This window comes from Plodia interpunctella, chromosome 23 (genome assembly GCF_027563975.2).
Source record: "Plodia interpunctella isolate USDA-ARS_2022_Savannah chromosome 23, ilPloInte3.2, whole genome shotgun sequence".
NCBI classification, from domain to species: Eukaryota; Metazoa; Arthropoda; class Insecta; order Lepidoptera; family Pyralidae; genus Plodia; species Plodia interpunctella.
Genome location: NC_071316.1, coordinates 4,955,879 through 4,972,384, shown reverse-complemented (window position 1 = coordinate 4,972,384; position 16,506 = coordinate 4,955,879). Strand labels below are relative to the sequence as shown.

General features: G+C 34.0%; 2 protein-coding genes and 1 non-coding gene across 3 annotated transcripts in view; 1 reads left to right on the top strand and 2 right to left on the bottom strand.

Moving 5' to 3' along the window:
• Positions 1 to 1,005: 1,005 nt before the first annotated feature.
• On the bottom strand, positions 1,006 to 7,630 carry Gcna (Germ cell nuclear acidic peptidase). Its single transcript, XM_053763170.2, has 8 exons — positions 7,475 to 7,630; positions 7,270 to 7,400; positions 6,464 to 6,553; positions 5,389 to 6,094; positions 4,836 to 5,013; positions 4,106 to 4,297; positions 3,819 to 3,926; positions 1,006 to 3,464 (listed from the first exon to the last, which is right to left on the bottom strand). The coding sequence occupies exons 1-8, from the start codon at positions 7,509 to 7,511 to the stop codon at positions 3,191 to 3,193; spliced, it is 1,716 nt and encodes a 571-aa protein (XP_053619145.1). The 5' UTR covers positions 7,512 to 7,630; the 3' UTR covers positions 1,006 to 3,190.
• Positions 7,631 to 9,507: 1,877 nt separating this feature from the next.
• The window catches only part of LOC128680276 (solute carrier family 41 member 2-like), a 77,570-nt gene continuing 70,571 nt past the window's right edge, over positions 9,508 to 16,506 (top strand). The window contains exon 1 of the mRNA XM_053763330.2: positions 9,508 to 9,771. The gene's annotated coding sequence lies outside the window, so the exon portion shown is untranslated. The remainder of the gene's footprint in view (positions 9,772 to 16,506) is intronic.
• On the bottom strand, positions 10,436 to 10,517 carry TRNAL-AAG (transfer RNA leucine (anticodon AAG)). Its single transcript has one exon. It is a non-coding gene; the product is annotated as a tRNA-Leu (tRNA).

Here is a 16,506-nt window from a genome sequence, read left to right as displayed (position 1 = left end):
ATAATACTTCGAAGTATGCCACCTGAACCCTACGCTTCATAGTAAAGATAGTTTCAGTGCAGCGGTTCACAGAAAGTCGATATTCATTGATAAATTTTGGCAATTCTTTTTTATTTATTTACTTTTTGCCTATGCCAGGGCCATGCACGTGAGAGCGTGAGAACACGATAAACTATGAATTGGAATAATTGGAGTTTAATTACTACTTACGTCCATAAATTAGTTGATATTTTGGGATAAACGCAAACCTTAATAACTTTGGTGATAAACGATAATATTAAATTTTGATTATTCACATGTATTAATAGGGCCTTTAATTTTTTGGCATAATTAAAAATTTATTTCAATTCTCTGACCATGTTGTATTTACAACAATTTCGGTGTCCACCATTTACTTTTAAATAAATTGTGGCTATTCAATAGAAAACTAATTCTTTCTAGGTCGAATCTAAAATATGTTTATTTTACATATATACGTACATATATGATCGTCCAAATCAAAATGGACTTTATGGCGGATGGGACTTAGGTCTTTATTCCCGTTATTCGAATACAAAAGATGGGATAAGTCCGTCATGTATACATTTTACCTTTTTGTTATGTATGTAGGTACTTTTAACATGCGTTCTTTGTACAATATATTATAAACAAACAAGTTGCGCCCAGGGTCTTCGCTCCCATAGGAATTTTGGGATAATAAGTTCTCTGTGTTAGGTATTCAGGGTTACATTCTTCCCGTTTACCAAATTTCATAACAATTGTAACATAACATAAATATATTGCGTGAAAGAGTAACATACATACACACATCCTCACAAACTTGCGCATTTATAATATTAGTAGGAGAAAACAATGGCAATAATGGTGTACGTACGTGCCGGCGCCAAAACGTGTCATTTTATTTGAACGGCCACAAATATTTTTGCGTCGTGTATCGCATCACGTCGCATTGTCTCAATGAGGACGCGGAGTAAGAAAAGGATAGAGGTAATAAAATAACACAAATTTACTTCACAAAAATATATTATTAAAATTAAACTAATCATTGTACACAATACAACTAGGACACTAACAAAATATACTAGTAACTAATCAAACACTCACAGAAAACATTTTTAAAACAAATTAATGTATGTGCAATTTATTACCAAAAAACATAAAAATCTCGCATGAAAATTGTACAAATGTGTCAACAAATTGATGTACAAGTATATCCACAATATATTTTAAATATTTGACATAATATTAAAATTCTATATATTCATTTGTTAAGTATACAAATTATTATAAAATACAGTTTACTTCGTGTAACCTCCCAGTATTGCTTATTACACTCATGCAAGCATTTAAAATCTATAAAATTTATTGTAACCTGTACAATAGTCAATCTCAGTCTTTGCATTAATATTACTATTAAATCATTAAAAAACATAATACTTACCTTCCAAATTAAATAATATTTTCTAAAAGTAAATACATTTTCTAGAAATATTTAATTACATCACTTGTATTATATTCACTGTTGAAGATGTAGATTGCCTTTTGGCATAATATATACGAGTATATTATATATGTTACAGGCTAAATCCGGTTTCAGGATAAATATATTAGGACAAATCACACAGATTGAGCTAGCCCCAAAGTAAGTTCGAGACTTGTGTTATGGAATACTAACTCAACGATACTATATTTTATAACAAATACATATATAGATAAACATCCAAGATCCGGGCCAATCAGAAAAAGATCATTTTCCATCTTGTCCCGATCGGGGATCGAACCCGGGACCTCTCGGTTCAGTGGCAAGAATTTTACCACTGCGCCACTGAAGTCGTTAAAACTAGTTTTGCCTAGGCCAAACTAATTCTTCCTACATGCGATAAGATAGCCTAGGCTATACTAGTTCGCCCTATCGCATGTAGGAAAAATGAGTTTATCCTAGGCCAAACAGTTTCTCCTGATAGAAATAAACACACTCAGCTTAAACAGCAATGACCTAGTCTAAATTAATTTAGCCTAGTCCAACAAGCTTAATTAAATAGTATTTTATTAAATTTACCTATTTATTTTGTCTTTCTAGATATTCTATAATGTTTAGACTAGGCTATGCCAGTTTATCCTGTGAGTGTGTATTTCTATTAGGATAACCTAGTAATAGCTCGCGCTAAACTGGTTTATCCTATCGGGCTTAGGACGAACTGCTTTAGCCTAGGTTATACAAGTTTATCCTAACGCATGTAGGAAGAATTAGTTTAGCCTAGGCAAAACTAGTTTCTCCTGGAATCGGGTTTGGCCGGTAACATATATACCTACATGAATATAACTTCAAATAATTTTTGTTAGTGCAAGTACATTCTTCAATTTTTCTAATTTAATTTTGTATGCCCAGTGGCGAGGCATAGTGTATGTTATAACTATACATATATATTACCTATGTTCACAAAATAAACAAATTTGAATTTGAACAGATCAAACAAAAGTTTGAATTTCCTAATCAATTTTGACCATAATCAAGGAATATTTGCAGTTTTATTAGTTATAGTATATAGTTATATATACAGCTATGATTTTGACAACGGCGTAGCGTGTAAATCCAAATTGCATAATATATGTGCAATAGGTATGCATATACATAGATATAAGATTTTCCAACAGTTTTGTACAAGTCTAAATGTTGTCTTTTCACATGGCTATTAGTTTGTTTTTGCACATGATCGATATACATTACGTAGTTTTAATATGGGTTATACATTTACACCTGACAATAGCAAGCACTGTACGTTGATTTCTTCAAATGAACGCCTCGCTCCCGTGGGAATTTTGAGATAAAATATAGCCTATAACAATCTTGGATAATGAACCCTTCTAAAGGTGAAAGAATTTTTGAAATCGATTCGGTAGTTTCGGAGCTTACCCGCCTCATACATACAAACTCACAAACGCTTACCTCTTTATATAATAGTATAGATATAGACTAGCTGCCCGCGGCTTAGCGTAAATTTCCCACGGGAACAGTTATTTTTCCAGAATGAAAGGTGTACCCCATGTCCTTCTCCAGACTTCAAACTACATGTATGCAAAATTTCAAGAAGATAGGTCGAGTAGATCGAGCGTGGAGAGGTAACAAACAAACTTAATATTTTCACATTTATAATATTAGTTAGGTTGAGTGTTCGATAAGGGTTTAATATCATGAATCAACACAAACAGGTGTTCCCAATTTTTTCTTCGCTGCAAATTGTTCTCCTAATAACTTCATTACTTCCGCATGTGTTTTACCTTGTTTGACCTGACCGTAGTTCTCTTTAACAAACTTGGCAAATTCATTAGCCCCCCCTTTTCTGGCGGGTGTGGATACGACCAACCCCTCCTTGGTCTTCTTGTTTATGATCAGCTCGAAGGTGCCCCGGCAATAGCCGCAGCACTTTTTAGTTATGTCTATGGATTTTGAGTGGCGGGGTATGCTGAAAATTAAAAAATAAAATTAAGTATTTATTTAAACTTTCGCGCTTTGAACACATAAGTAAACATGAAATGTTTGTATATTTACTTATTTACTTATATAAATACTTAATACTTTATTTATATAAATGCAAATCTTTTCTTTCTGTCTTTCTGATACGCTTTACGATAACGGCTAAACTAGCGGCCTGTCCCAGCTTCGCTTGAGTAAAACCACAGTAATTTACCACAAATATATTCCTCAGAAATCACACTATGTATGTACTCACAACTGTACAAAAAACCGTCTTGTAGTTTTTAAGTTTTCCACGTTCATACAAACAGACGCGACAGGGGGCCTTAGTATAATCAATCACCTGTATCCACATTTGGTGCACTTATACGTGTATTTGAAGTGTATCTGCATGTCGTGACATCGCGATATCTCGCCCAGCTCCGGAAACTTGCGCAGCGCGTGCGTCGCCCTGGAACGTTATGAAAGAACAGCTCATTCTTATAACCAGCTGCGCCACGAGGCTTCGCTCCAGTGGAAATTTCGGAATAAAAAGCACCCTATATGTTATTCCAGGTTATATTCTACTCGCATACGAAATTTCATAACGATCCGTCCAATAGATTTTGCGTGAAAGGGTAACAAACTCACCACTTCCTCCACAGAGGCCCGTGTCCCGCACGCAGCGCGCCGTCCACAAGCCAGACGGCGGCGTGGCACAGCTCGTGCACGAGCGTGTCCCGCAGCCGCTGCGGCGCGTCCAGCACCTTCAGCGACAGCTTGATGCTGGACGTGCGCCGGCGCACGCCCGACGACGTCTTCACCAGGCGGTTCGTGGTCGTCCTGGGTGAGGTATAAATATATTTAGTAGGTGATATATTTAACGCGTGTTAACACAAAAAACTGATACTTTTCCATAAAGAGAAAATATCCTAATAATATAATAAATGCGAAAGTTTGTGAGGATGTACAATGTGTGTATGTTTATTACTCTGTCAAACAAAATTTACTGGACCGATTGTTATGAAATTTGGTACAATGTTATAATATAACCTGGAATAATACATAGGGTAATTTTATCCCGAAATTCCCGCAGCGCAGCTATTATTATTTTATAATTCCATCCAATCTTGTGAATAACAACATCGCAATCCAGATGTGTCAATTTAACCACTGGCGCCATCTGTTCAATAGTATTGTGAACTATCTGTTTCAGCTATTTTGCTTTTTGTTGTGCTTGTGACGCAGTAGATGTCGCGACAGAATGTATATCAAGATTTTAAATCCTTACGGAATAGGGTATTACTATTTCTATTATATGTGTTTGAGACAAAAGCAGAATAACTGTGTATAATTTAATAAATGCAGCCTAGTTACCTACCCAGCAGTACTCCTCAACTTAGTGTCCCACAATATGGGCATGTCTTCCTCAAGCGCATTATCGAAGACAGTCTTGTTAAACTCCACAAACAATCGCCTGCATAGCTCTTCCCGAGTCGACTTGTAATTATCCTTGTATCGGAACGCATCCGGGTGGCATCTCCAAGTTGGGACATTGTCTGAAAAAGTTGTAATTATGATTATATTATTATGACGACTGCGATAGTGAGTTTATTTGTTGTTCACAGTTTATCTATTTGAAGAATCTTGTTTAAATTTTGACAATGGACCCATTCTATACTCTTAACTATTTTTATGCATCGAGGCTCTCTCTCATCTGAACATTTTCCCGGTTGCTTCGTCAGCCGTTGAGCGTCGGAGTCCAGGGATCGCTTTCCTACATTTTCGTCTCCACTTCACTGCTTAGTGCGGGCTGTTGAGTGCTGTCCAGTAATTTATTTACTGAGTGAATTTATTTACCAGACATAATGTCTCGATTCTTTGCAATTGAGGGATTAATCTATGTTACTACTAAGACAAAACTATTAAATTACCTGCCAAAGAGCCCATAAAACTCAATTTCTCCACACTATTGTCAGTTGGTGTCAAATATATATCTCTAATATTACTACTAACATACTTTGGTTTATTGACAGATACTTTCTCCACTTCTTTCGCCAGATCATCAACATCATTCTTCATGCTAGCAACCAATTCGGTCACAGTCATACCTTTGGCTTTCTTTGTTGTGCTATTTACATTACGGGTTTTTACAGACTTTGTACTAGGAATTGGAGTACTGGGCACCTTTTCTGTGTACAATTTCTTCTTGCACTTTTTCTCAGAGTCAAATGCTATAACTTTTCGTTTTGCATCCGTACCAGTTAGATAAAGTTCTCGATTCTTTTTTAAATCTTGTCTTATGTTCTCCTTGTCGCTGTCCTCATCGTCAAATTCCAATTTTTTCGTCACACCATTGAAATTTGTGTAATTTTGTGTTATGGTTTTGAAAAGTGTAGGAATGGATTTCCACGTCTCTCCGTAGAGGTCGTCAAGCAATTTCTTTTGTGACTGTTGAATTTTTTTTATCGAACACTGTTCAAGTGATTCATTGGCTACATCTTTGGGCGTGGAAGGGACGGCTTCGTATTTAGGGGTGGCTTTTATTATGTTTTGAGCCGGAGACCAACCCCCAAAACTTGGACGGCAATCTCTTGTTTCTGTAATAGACATTTCTCCTGTTGAACTGTTGAATGACGCCTGGAATTAGATTCATTATGATTTTTGGGATTCATTTATTTTACGGGAAACAGGCTGATAAATAATGTGTTACTATAATTATCACTACATAGTATAAAAGAAAGCTTCACTGTCTGTTTATCCCTATGTATGCTTAGATCTTCAGAACTAAGAAAGGTTTTTTGCTGCAGTTTTTTAATAGATAACAGTGATTCAAGGCAAATTCTATTCTCCTAGTATTGATTTTAATAATAATAATGTTATTATATGGTTTAATGTTTAAAGAATTTTTAAAGTGTTTAAAGTTTATTTTAATATGTTTATTGTTTTAATTAACAATTTGAGATGGCTTTGTTTTTTCTTATCAATAAGTAAATAAATTATACATACATTGTCATTTATTACCACTTTAGGTAAACTTTCATTTGATAAATCTGAATCATTTATAACAATCGGAGAGTAAATCTTTGGGGACCGTACCTGTAAAATATACAAAAATATTATTATTGTGTGTGAAGGTGTGCTTGTTTGTCCTTCTTTCACATCAATAGGAACAATGAATTTTTTGTGAAGTTTTTATTTGTCTTACACATAAGTAATTTTTAGCAACTTTTCAGGAGAAACTGAAAACCGATTAAATTAATAGCTTTCAGCATTTCTTCTCAGCAGTGCCAGTCTGATATATCACTTTACACAAATAAATGGCATCAAAATGCCAAACTATAAAAAAAATTACTCAGAAATTAACGTCTACATAATGAACCCATGTAAATGTCAAACAATTGTTTATTTATTGTGTCTCCATTCTGCATAATCGACAGATTAAATGATGATAAGCTATTTCACCTATCAATTTATTTTTGTACTTTCATAATAAGAATGAACAGTGTTTCAGTAAGATTTTGGCTGATTTGTTATATACAATATATTTATATACACATACAAAGTTTATTTCTGATTTGAGTAGCTAATGCAACGTGTATATTATGTTAGTATCTAACCTTTAAGATAAGTAAAACACATCATCTAGTAAATAAAAAGCACTTTAGGTTTATTACTAGACAGGATAACTTATGGCTAAGATATCGGTACACGAATTCTCTGCTTGTATGTATTGTTTTGTTGATTTTAAATTCCTATTTGACCTCACATGGGTTAAAATATAAACGGAATAACAAATATGGAGGTATACTTACATTTTTAGTAAATTCTGTTTTAAGTATATCAAAAGACTCGTCAAGAATAATAACATCAGAACTTCGGTTCATATTCTTAAATTCTAGGTCATTTTTCAACCTATTTTTCTTTAGAGATAGCTTTAAAAACTCTGAAAACAAGTTGTAAGTTCGAAATGAAAACGTGCATAAAAATATAAATTATATAGAAAACTACAGTACTTACTGTTTTTCTGACTTTTTTGTATATTTCTCGTATCCATTTCTATTTATTTATATTGTTTGTTATGCAACTTGTGGTACAATTTATTAAATTATAATTTATTTAAACAAAGTTGCGGCCGTTACCTGCCTGCCGTCGCCGTTTTGTTTTCTATTCTGTCACAACGGTTGCCAACGTCGAGATACTGTCAACGTTACTTGCATATTTTTTTGATGATAGGCAAGAACAACAATGTTTATGTTTTCATTCGTTTTAAAGATATTTTTACCAAAAATTTAGAGTATTTTGATGTACAAAATATATATGTACATATATAACATCCAAAACTATATACAGGTTAAGACATAGATTTCTTTGTATTCCCGGTAAGTACCTACATTGTCCTTTTGGATTTAAGTTTTTGGTCAAGGAGTAAAACAATCTTACTCCATTAAACAACTCTACTCACAAAACTTAATATCCTCAGCTTTATGAACCCAGAATAAAGTTGTATACCGGCTAAGACAAATTTATGCGGAAGTTAAAAGTAATGCTAGAGGAGCTTAGTTTACACAACATAGCTTAGCTCAGCGCTTCTGCCTGTCAACAGTACAATTCTTGACCCAGTTATCAGGCCTCAGTTCGCCACTTGCGTAAACTATAGAAATGAAAGGCACAGCGAATTCTCTCTGTGAAGGTTCCAGATCAAACGATAAAAACCATTATTATTTTTATGAATATCAATATCATTCGACACTATGCGAATCTTGGTTTGTTATTTGTTCACACTTTGTCTACGCAACCAGTTATAATGAAATTTCAGGTGGGTATACCATGACAAGAATGCTTACATGGACCTCTACATATCTGAAATTCGTACTTCTTGTCCACCCTATTTTAGACCTATGACTTATTGATTCTAAAATGCTACAAACTACTTACCTACTAGCATTTCAAAACTACCACTGCTGGGATGAAACCGGGGGCAAAAGCTTTCAGGTGCTTTCTCTCCGCACACTAGCGCCACCTTACATTGGAATTATTGTAATATAATCTGTGGTATGACCATGGAATTAGTAGGTAAGTACTTATTAAATCCATGGATGGCCTATATAAATATCACAACTAAAATTGAATTGCGTCCATTGCGTCACAAGCGCGTATGCAACCGAAACACGAGGATAAAAGAGATAATTTATTAAAACTTCGAGATTCGTCGTGACTCGTGACTTCCTTCAATTTAGCAGAGAAGGAAGATAAGGTTAAACTACCTATTTACTATCCATAAAATACAATGAATGTAGTAAGTCTTACTACATCGCTGACGAGAGTAGAGTTAAGCATTAATTCAGAAATTAGACTTTCACAGGCACTTTTTCACGTTAAATAATTACACCTCAGTTTTTCAAGGATAGTAAATTTTCTCATGTCAAGAAGGGTTTACCATGATTGTTTTTTACATAATTTTGTAATATAAAGTACATGGTCAAAAAAAAAACATGTTATAATTGTGATCGAGTACTAAAGTTTATTGCTATATTCGGCCATATTTAATGGCCATCTTCTTCATAGTCGTATTCCTCATGGCTGAGGGTGAGAATGATCGGCCAATAGGTACTTACCAACCTTTGGATGTAAATATTTATTTGGTCCGTCATTTATTACTACTTTTTTATACGAACAAAATAATTCGATTAAATCGACGCAAAATAGCTCGATAAACTAAATGCTATGAGGTACTAATTAAATTAATAATTCTATAGAATTTACCTTAACAATAGCTAGTTTAAGTGTAAATGACCTATAATTTGACAGACGCATTATTCAAATAAATTTTCTATGTATAATAGTAATAATTCTTTTGACCGGGAAAGGTCATGAAGTCTCGAAATTCAGACGAGGTTCATAACCCTTGCCCTTAAGACGGCGCATGCGTACTACGAAGGAGTTTTCGCGCTGCCAGCATTAAAATGGCGTCTATTTTCCAATATTCAATTGTTTTGAGTGTCTTAAATCAAATTGCTGATATTTTAACTAAATTTAAGGACTAAAATCTTATATTATTATATATTTTAACGTGCAACATTTAGTGGGGTGGGATATTATTAATTAGAAATTACGTGATAGTGACCTTTAGCGTGAGGAGACCATTTTTGAAGATCCGTGGTCTTATTGAGTTTACATTAGAAGACAGTTAGTATTGAGCTGGTCTCAGCTGTTTTGAAAAATCGAATGCTGCGTGTCCATTTATCCGTACTAGAAGACAGTTTGACGTCAGCTTTTTCAGTGCGCGGACGGATATCATAAGCGACCATGTAATGGTGAGTGTAGCGGTGAAAATGTTACGAAATAGTAACTTTATGGTGTAGATTAGTGCAATATTATAATTTAAAGTGTCTGTGTGCTTTTTAGAAGCAAGTGATGTGGATGTCGTTTGTAGAATTTTATTTGGAAATGCACATTAGATTGGATTGTTTTTATTAAATTGTTTAGTCTACTTTAATTAAATTTATAGATTCACTGCCTTGATTCAATGTTAGTGTGGCGTATAAAATCGATAGATGTGTGGTTATACATGGCTGTGACTGTAATACCACGTGGTTTGTAAAAATAGGTGTTTTTATTATTTAAATATTTACCATATAAAAGGTGGACAATTCAGGATCAGAATAAAACAAAATTAAAATCTATCAAATAACAACAAAAAACGCCATGAAAAATAAAAAGTAGATAATAATTATAATGATCAATGAAAACAATATGTAAATATTAGAGTTTATTATTATTATTTTAGAAGTTTTATAAAGCACCTTATATTTTTTTGTAGCAATGATGTGACACGTGATTATTGCCACATTGTTTACCACTCCAAATAATATTAAAAAAAAAAACAATAATAATTAACATGTGACAAAAAATCATAAGTAAAACGAGAAAATAATAAAAAGCTAATAATTATCCATAATAAATAAAATAAAAAAACACTGGCAGCGGTGGGATTCGAACCCACGCCTCCGAAGAGACTGGTGCCTTAAACCAGCGCCTTAGACCGCTCGGCCACGCTACCACTTGCGAATGATGTCGAAATTATTCGTTTACCTCTACGTTTACAAAACATCATGAACACGTGATGCATGACACGTGTGCGTCATTCATTTAACCGTCTACACATAAATGTAAGGTTATGTTTTTAAGTACACCTGAGTCAAAAATAAATCTAATTAATCTGGATGGCGGAAATGCGTTTTGTTTTATGTATTGTCGAATCATTGTTGTGTGAATTGGTTTTTTTCACACGTTCACCCAAACATAAATAAGTAGAAAGCATCATAGTACACTTACTCAAGCAGAGACAATAGAGTTCTGAGACAGATAATAAACAGAGACACGGTATCGTCGGTATCATAGACAAGACAATCTATTTCCCCTGGCAAATAAGGTATTTAGCAGGAAGGAAGCCGAAACTTGATAGAGCAATAATGATGAGCAGATATGTTTATTAGTCTTTCCAGCAAAATTTACTCGATTTATTTCGATGAAACATATACTTGTAGATAGATATACTATATATCCTCACATACATCCCCACAAACTTTCGCATTTACAATAATAGTTGGATAGGATGACTAAATCAATACAACACATAAATATTGAGTTGATGATACATAAAAATAAAAGCTGAATACACGAATGTAATCACTAAAATTAATTATGCAATGCATATTAAGTACCTATATGCATTATTGACATTAGCAACAAATGCACAGATAAAGTAATTATGCAATGCTCGTGATTATTACAGTTTTGTTTGCGTCATTTTAGATTTTATAACCCACATTTTATTTATACAAATGTTTTCGTTTCAGTTTTAGTTTTTGATGTAACAATAAATAAATCTAGAGGTAAACGTTTGTATGTTTGAGGCGGATAATCTCCGAAACTACCGAACCGATTGCAAAAATTCTTTCACCGTTAGAAAGGTCGCATTATTCAAGATTGCTATAGGCTATATTTGATCTAAAAATTCCCACGGGAGCGAAGTCCCGGGCAAGATCTAGTCACAGAAAAATTTGCAATCATTGGTGAACTTGATTATTTATCTTTTTTCTTTAAAAAAAAATCACAGATCAAATAATGAAAGGAAAAGAAACTAACCCCTACTCTCTCTCTCTCTCTCTCTCTCTCTCTCTCTCTCTCTCTCGTCTTCCTGCGAGGTTCACTTTCAAACGTTATATTCTCTACTTCGCAATAAATTAAAAAAAAAGTAAATGTTTTGATATTACTTTCTGGAACTATACTTTTAAATGCTTGTTAAATTGAACACGCTTTTGGGTCATAATCTGGTTAGGTAATCCATCCATCCTTATATAGAAAAATCTTAAGCTTATCCCCTTATCCCTTGATCGACTTTTACAATCAGAGGAGAAGCAGTTTTCCTTTCGCTTCCAGACCAGCATGGTCTCATCCATTTAAGTTAATGTATTATGTATCTCTCATTTGAACCCTTTCCCGGTTGCTTCCTTAGCCGTTGAGCTTCAGAGCCCAGGGTCCGCTAGAATAAGTAAATGTATTAGGCATTTTGTGCAATCTGTACACAGGACGATACGGCCCGTTATCTGCAGTAACTTTGGACATACTACAACATCGATACGCTTCAGTCCCTAAAAGGAAGAAAAAACAACAGGAAAATATTAAGAAAAACCCAAGTAAATTCAAAATATAACATTAGTATAAACAAACGATGTCCGCTTACTAAGAATGGCGCAAAAAGTGATTGACAGACGAGTCGGGGGCGCAGTACAAGTTTTTATATGTAAATGTACAGTCAAAAGCACATCAAACTTCCCAAAACAATTGCTGGATAATTTGACATACATTGGCAACGCATATTGGAAAGACTTCGGGAGTCCTTCGCCCAGCAGTGGGGCGGAACACGAGAAAAAAATACTTGAAATAGATATCGTATACTGTACGGAGGTGTCCCATTCAATACTATACAAACGACTATATTGGTGTCATTATAGTTAATATGGGGTCCAATTATAGTCGTTTGCGGGTTGATTTTTCGAAAAAAAATTAGCCTATGTTTGAACGGGGGTTTTTAACTATATGCATACGAAATTTCATCAAATATGGTCCAGCGGTCCAGCCGTTTAAAGTAAATCGTCACTAATAAAAATGTCCCGAAAGCAAGATGTCCCTAACTCATTAGAACACGTTCAGTTTGTACTTATATCGAGCTACCCTTCATGAACCTCTATGGCGTGGTAATAGCGGTGAGTTTGCAATTAATTTGGGTAGGTTGATGTGCTGTTGACCGTACATTGTGACTCAGTACTCAGTTCACGCAGCAGATTTTTTTCCCCATCGAAAACAAAAGATACTTAATTTCTGTTGTCTTTTTTATTGTCAAGCGCAATCCCATATTTGCCGAAAATAAGTATGTCTAAAATAGATTTATTAAAAGCATGAATCAAAACAAATATATTAATAATGTCACGGCTTTTATCCACACGCGATAAAAGGATACTCGCGGTAGCCTAAATTGGACCTCGTGTCATTAACTATATCCATTGCAAATTTCATCAAAATCGGCCCAGCGCCACCAGTTTAGCCGCACATTATAAAATTAGCATAGATACAGTAAAAAATATTTGGACTCTTCACTTATATAATAGATACAGATCTTAATGATACACAATATGATTTTGATGCAATGATTTTGATATCAAAAGAACCGACAGGTAGTATCCAATATTTTTTATCCACAAACCGAAACCACATATGTTACAACATAATGTCTTAACATTACATAATGTTCTTATATATGTGATCGAAACAAAGATTTTTTGATATTGTCTATGTAACCTTAGACTTATAAACTATCTAGATAGTGCACCTTTATAAACGAAACTATTATTCTTACTATCTGATACTTAATCAGCAAGCGATGAAACAGGCCCTTAATATCCCAATCCTTTGATGGATTGAAATAAATTAAACAAAATGAAAAAAAAAAAACTGAGATAAAAACAAAGCTATTAAAATATGGATTTAAATGCAACTTCGCAAATAAAGCATTTAAAATAAAAGAGTTATCGCTGATGGATCAAACAAATTGGCAAATAATTTTTGTAAAAGAGAACTTTAGTATTCGAATTTCACATTTGCACAAAATATTCACGTTCAGTATTATCTCACAAACCACAAATGAAACTGAAACAATGTGTATGAAGTTGTATATTTTTTTATTACATAAAACTGTTCCATGGCACAGACAAACATTTCACCCGCCGAGATGGGCATAATGCAGCAATCTATCATGAAAAAATATTATTACAATTACTTCTAATTAAAGATATCAATTATTAGAGATATCAAACTGTCAGTATCAGTTAAGTAATGTAGCTTTGTTTTTAAGACAGCTAATATAATTTAAACAGCTATTTATTCTGCAGGTCCATCTATTGTTGTGTTAACAGTTGCTTATCTAACTCTGAATCATCGTAAAATTATCAATTTGAATTTTAATAATTTCTAATACATAATTGAATTTTAATAATTTAACAATTAATGAAGTACAAACAAAATATTGTTTATTGAATTTGAGCCTTTGTCCAATTTAGTAACTAAACTTAACTTAGTTACTAGAGATTTTTTCGCTGTTTGGCAACTAGTTGCGAATCGATGATCCTTTCATTGTTGTCACCACAATGATCGGTATTATTTATAATCGATATATTTTTTCAAATCCGTAACAAATGTGATTCGCCGAATCGACACGCTAAGAAGATATTCGAAAATCAAACGTTTGCTTAGTAAATCAACATTTATTTCACTAACAGCGATTGTCGTAGAAGCTATTAGTTCAGTTTTTACTGCAAGTACTTCACTGCTGGATATAGAAGCCTAGAAATAAAATTGATAACAGCTTAAAAATGAAAAATATATAAAGAAATATTCTCAGATCGTTTTCCCGGTTGCTCCCATAGCCACAGAGCGGTGGAGGCCAGGGCTCGCTTTCCTACTTCGCACGGTCACCGGTATCTCAAGTTGTCAGATCACTGGCATATCCTTGACGACATCGAACACTTCTTGGGGTTGCCCCTTCTGCCAAGGCAAAGAGGAAGCGGCTTAGCCAAACATTTGTTGTCAATGGAAGAAATATCTAAGGTACTTTTTATTATCCGACTGCAAAGGAAGTATGTGTGTAATATTCTTTATAATTCCTCATATCACCAAAACCGCTAAACGGACTTACCTAATTGAAGCCCTAGTGTTTTAGATAGGTGACGTTAAAAAAAGCTTGTTTATTGCACACATCGGCTGCGACTCTCAGCAAAGAGATATAAAGCTAGTTCCAGATAGTATTTGCTTGAACATAAGTAGCTACTAACGCAGATAAAGGTTTGAAGGAGGTAAGCACTTAATAGATAGATGTAGGTACGTGTCAATAGACACGAAATCAGATAATCGGGCGTCAAAACTGAGAGCGAGTCATATTTACAAATATATTAAATACACATTTCTTGTATAAAATTCGAATTTTGTTGCCAACCGCGCTGAAGTGGGTCTAGATCGTCCTGTCATCTTGTTCGTGGTCTACCAATGGAAGACAAAAAGCCTATGCCCAGCTGTGGGTTACATAAAACAGTCTTTAAAAAAAGATTTTCGTATCTGGTTAAGAAACTTTGCGAAAAAAACAATTTAATTCCGTTCTCTATTCTCTTCTGCTAGCTACCTAGCTAGGGTTTCCATTTCCTGGACATTTTGGGACGATGATTGAAATCAGAGTATTGGTACCATATTTTCAGCTAAACATTATCCCTTAAAGTTCCGCAAATCTTGGCTCTGTCTACCCCGTTAGGGATAATAATACACGTGTTATTGTATCTATGTAAATAATATAATTATTTTTTATTATCCACAAGTGCGAACGAGGACTTCTGTTCGATTACTGAACCCTAAAAAATATGACAGATTGAAGAATAAGTAAGTAGATCACTTCTGTCTTTCATATCGTATATCATGTATATCTATATGCCTATGCGCACGTATATATGATAAACTTAACAGAATTTACTCTGATATAGTCAATCAACTCAATGGTTGAACCTGATTGAAATCTAACTTAAACCTACACCAGAAAAAGGGGTTCTCAGATTTATCGAATTTTTCGAAAATGTAAAAAAACCGTTGAGTATTTTTGATCGATTAATGTACTTTACAAAATACTAATGCGCGTAATTTTACCCTAGAATTAGACCGCTCCGTATTCTACATTGGATGTTGTACAAGGCGACTAAGGATTAAGAACAGCTAAAAGCATTCCCAAACAAGGTTAAAGTTAAACAAGTGGTCGGTCGTAAAATTCCAGTTGATCTTTGAAAAATTTTAGATTTTTTTAACGAGAACTTTCAGGGCATCACAGCTGAGAATGAAACAAGCAACATGGAAGCATTTACTTATGTAAATAATAATGAGCAACAGTTTTACGACTTTTCCTCTATAATTTTGTTTAGAATTTATTGCTGCATTACCTGGACCAACTGTCATTTCTTTAACGACGCGACGTCAATTTTCCTCAAATGTCGTAAAGGAAAATGCATGGAAAATACAGTACGTCATTGGTAACTAAAACGTACGTTATTATACTTTTACGTGACTGCTCAAAAATTGAGTTTTATGTTTTTAAACCAGATTTTGTCCGCGTCTTGGCCCTCGTGATTTTATCCTACAATCTTTTATTTTACTTTAATCTTTACTAAGTATATGTATTAGTAACATCGAAAACATTGGTTAAGTATGTAAAACGTGAATAAAAAAAAGGGTATTAAACTTACTTTCGCTTTTACAATGTTAGTTATTGTATAAGTACTAGCTGCGTCCCGGGACTTCGCTCCCGTGGGAATTTCGGGATACAAAGTAGCTATGTGTTATTCCATATATTCTACCTGTATACCAAATTTCATAACAATCCGTCCAGTAGATTTCACATGAAAGAGTAACAAATATACACACATACATCCTCACAAAATTTCGCATTTATATAGTAG

Coding starts and splice junctions, on each gene's coding strand:
- Gcna (XM_053763170.2), bottom strand. CDS start 7,511: ATGGATACGAGAAATATACAAAAAAGTCAGAAAAACA. Junction 3,927..4,105: donor GGGCCTCTGTGGAGGAAGTG/GTGAGTTTGTTA, acceptor ATAACGTTCCAG/GGCGACGCACGCGCTGCGCA. Junction 3,465..3,818: donor TGCACCAAATGTGGATACAG/GTGATTGATTAT, acceptor TTTAATTTTCAG/CATACCCCGCCACTCAAAAT.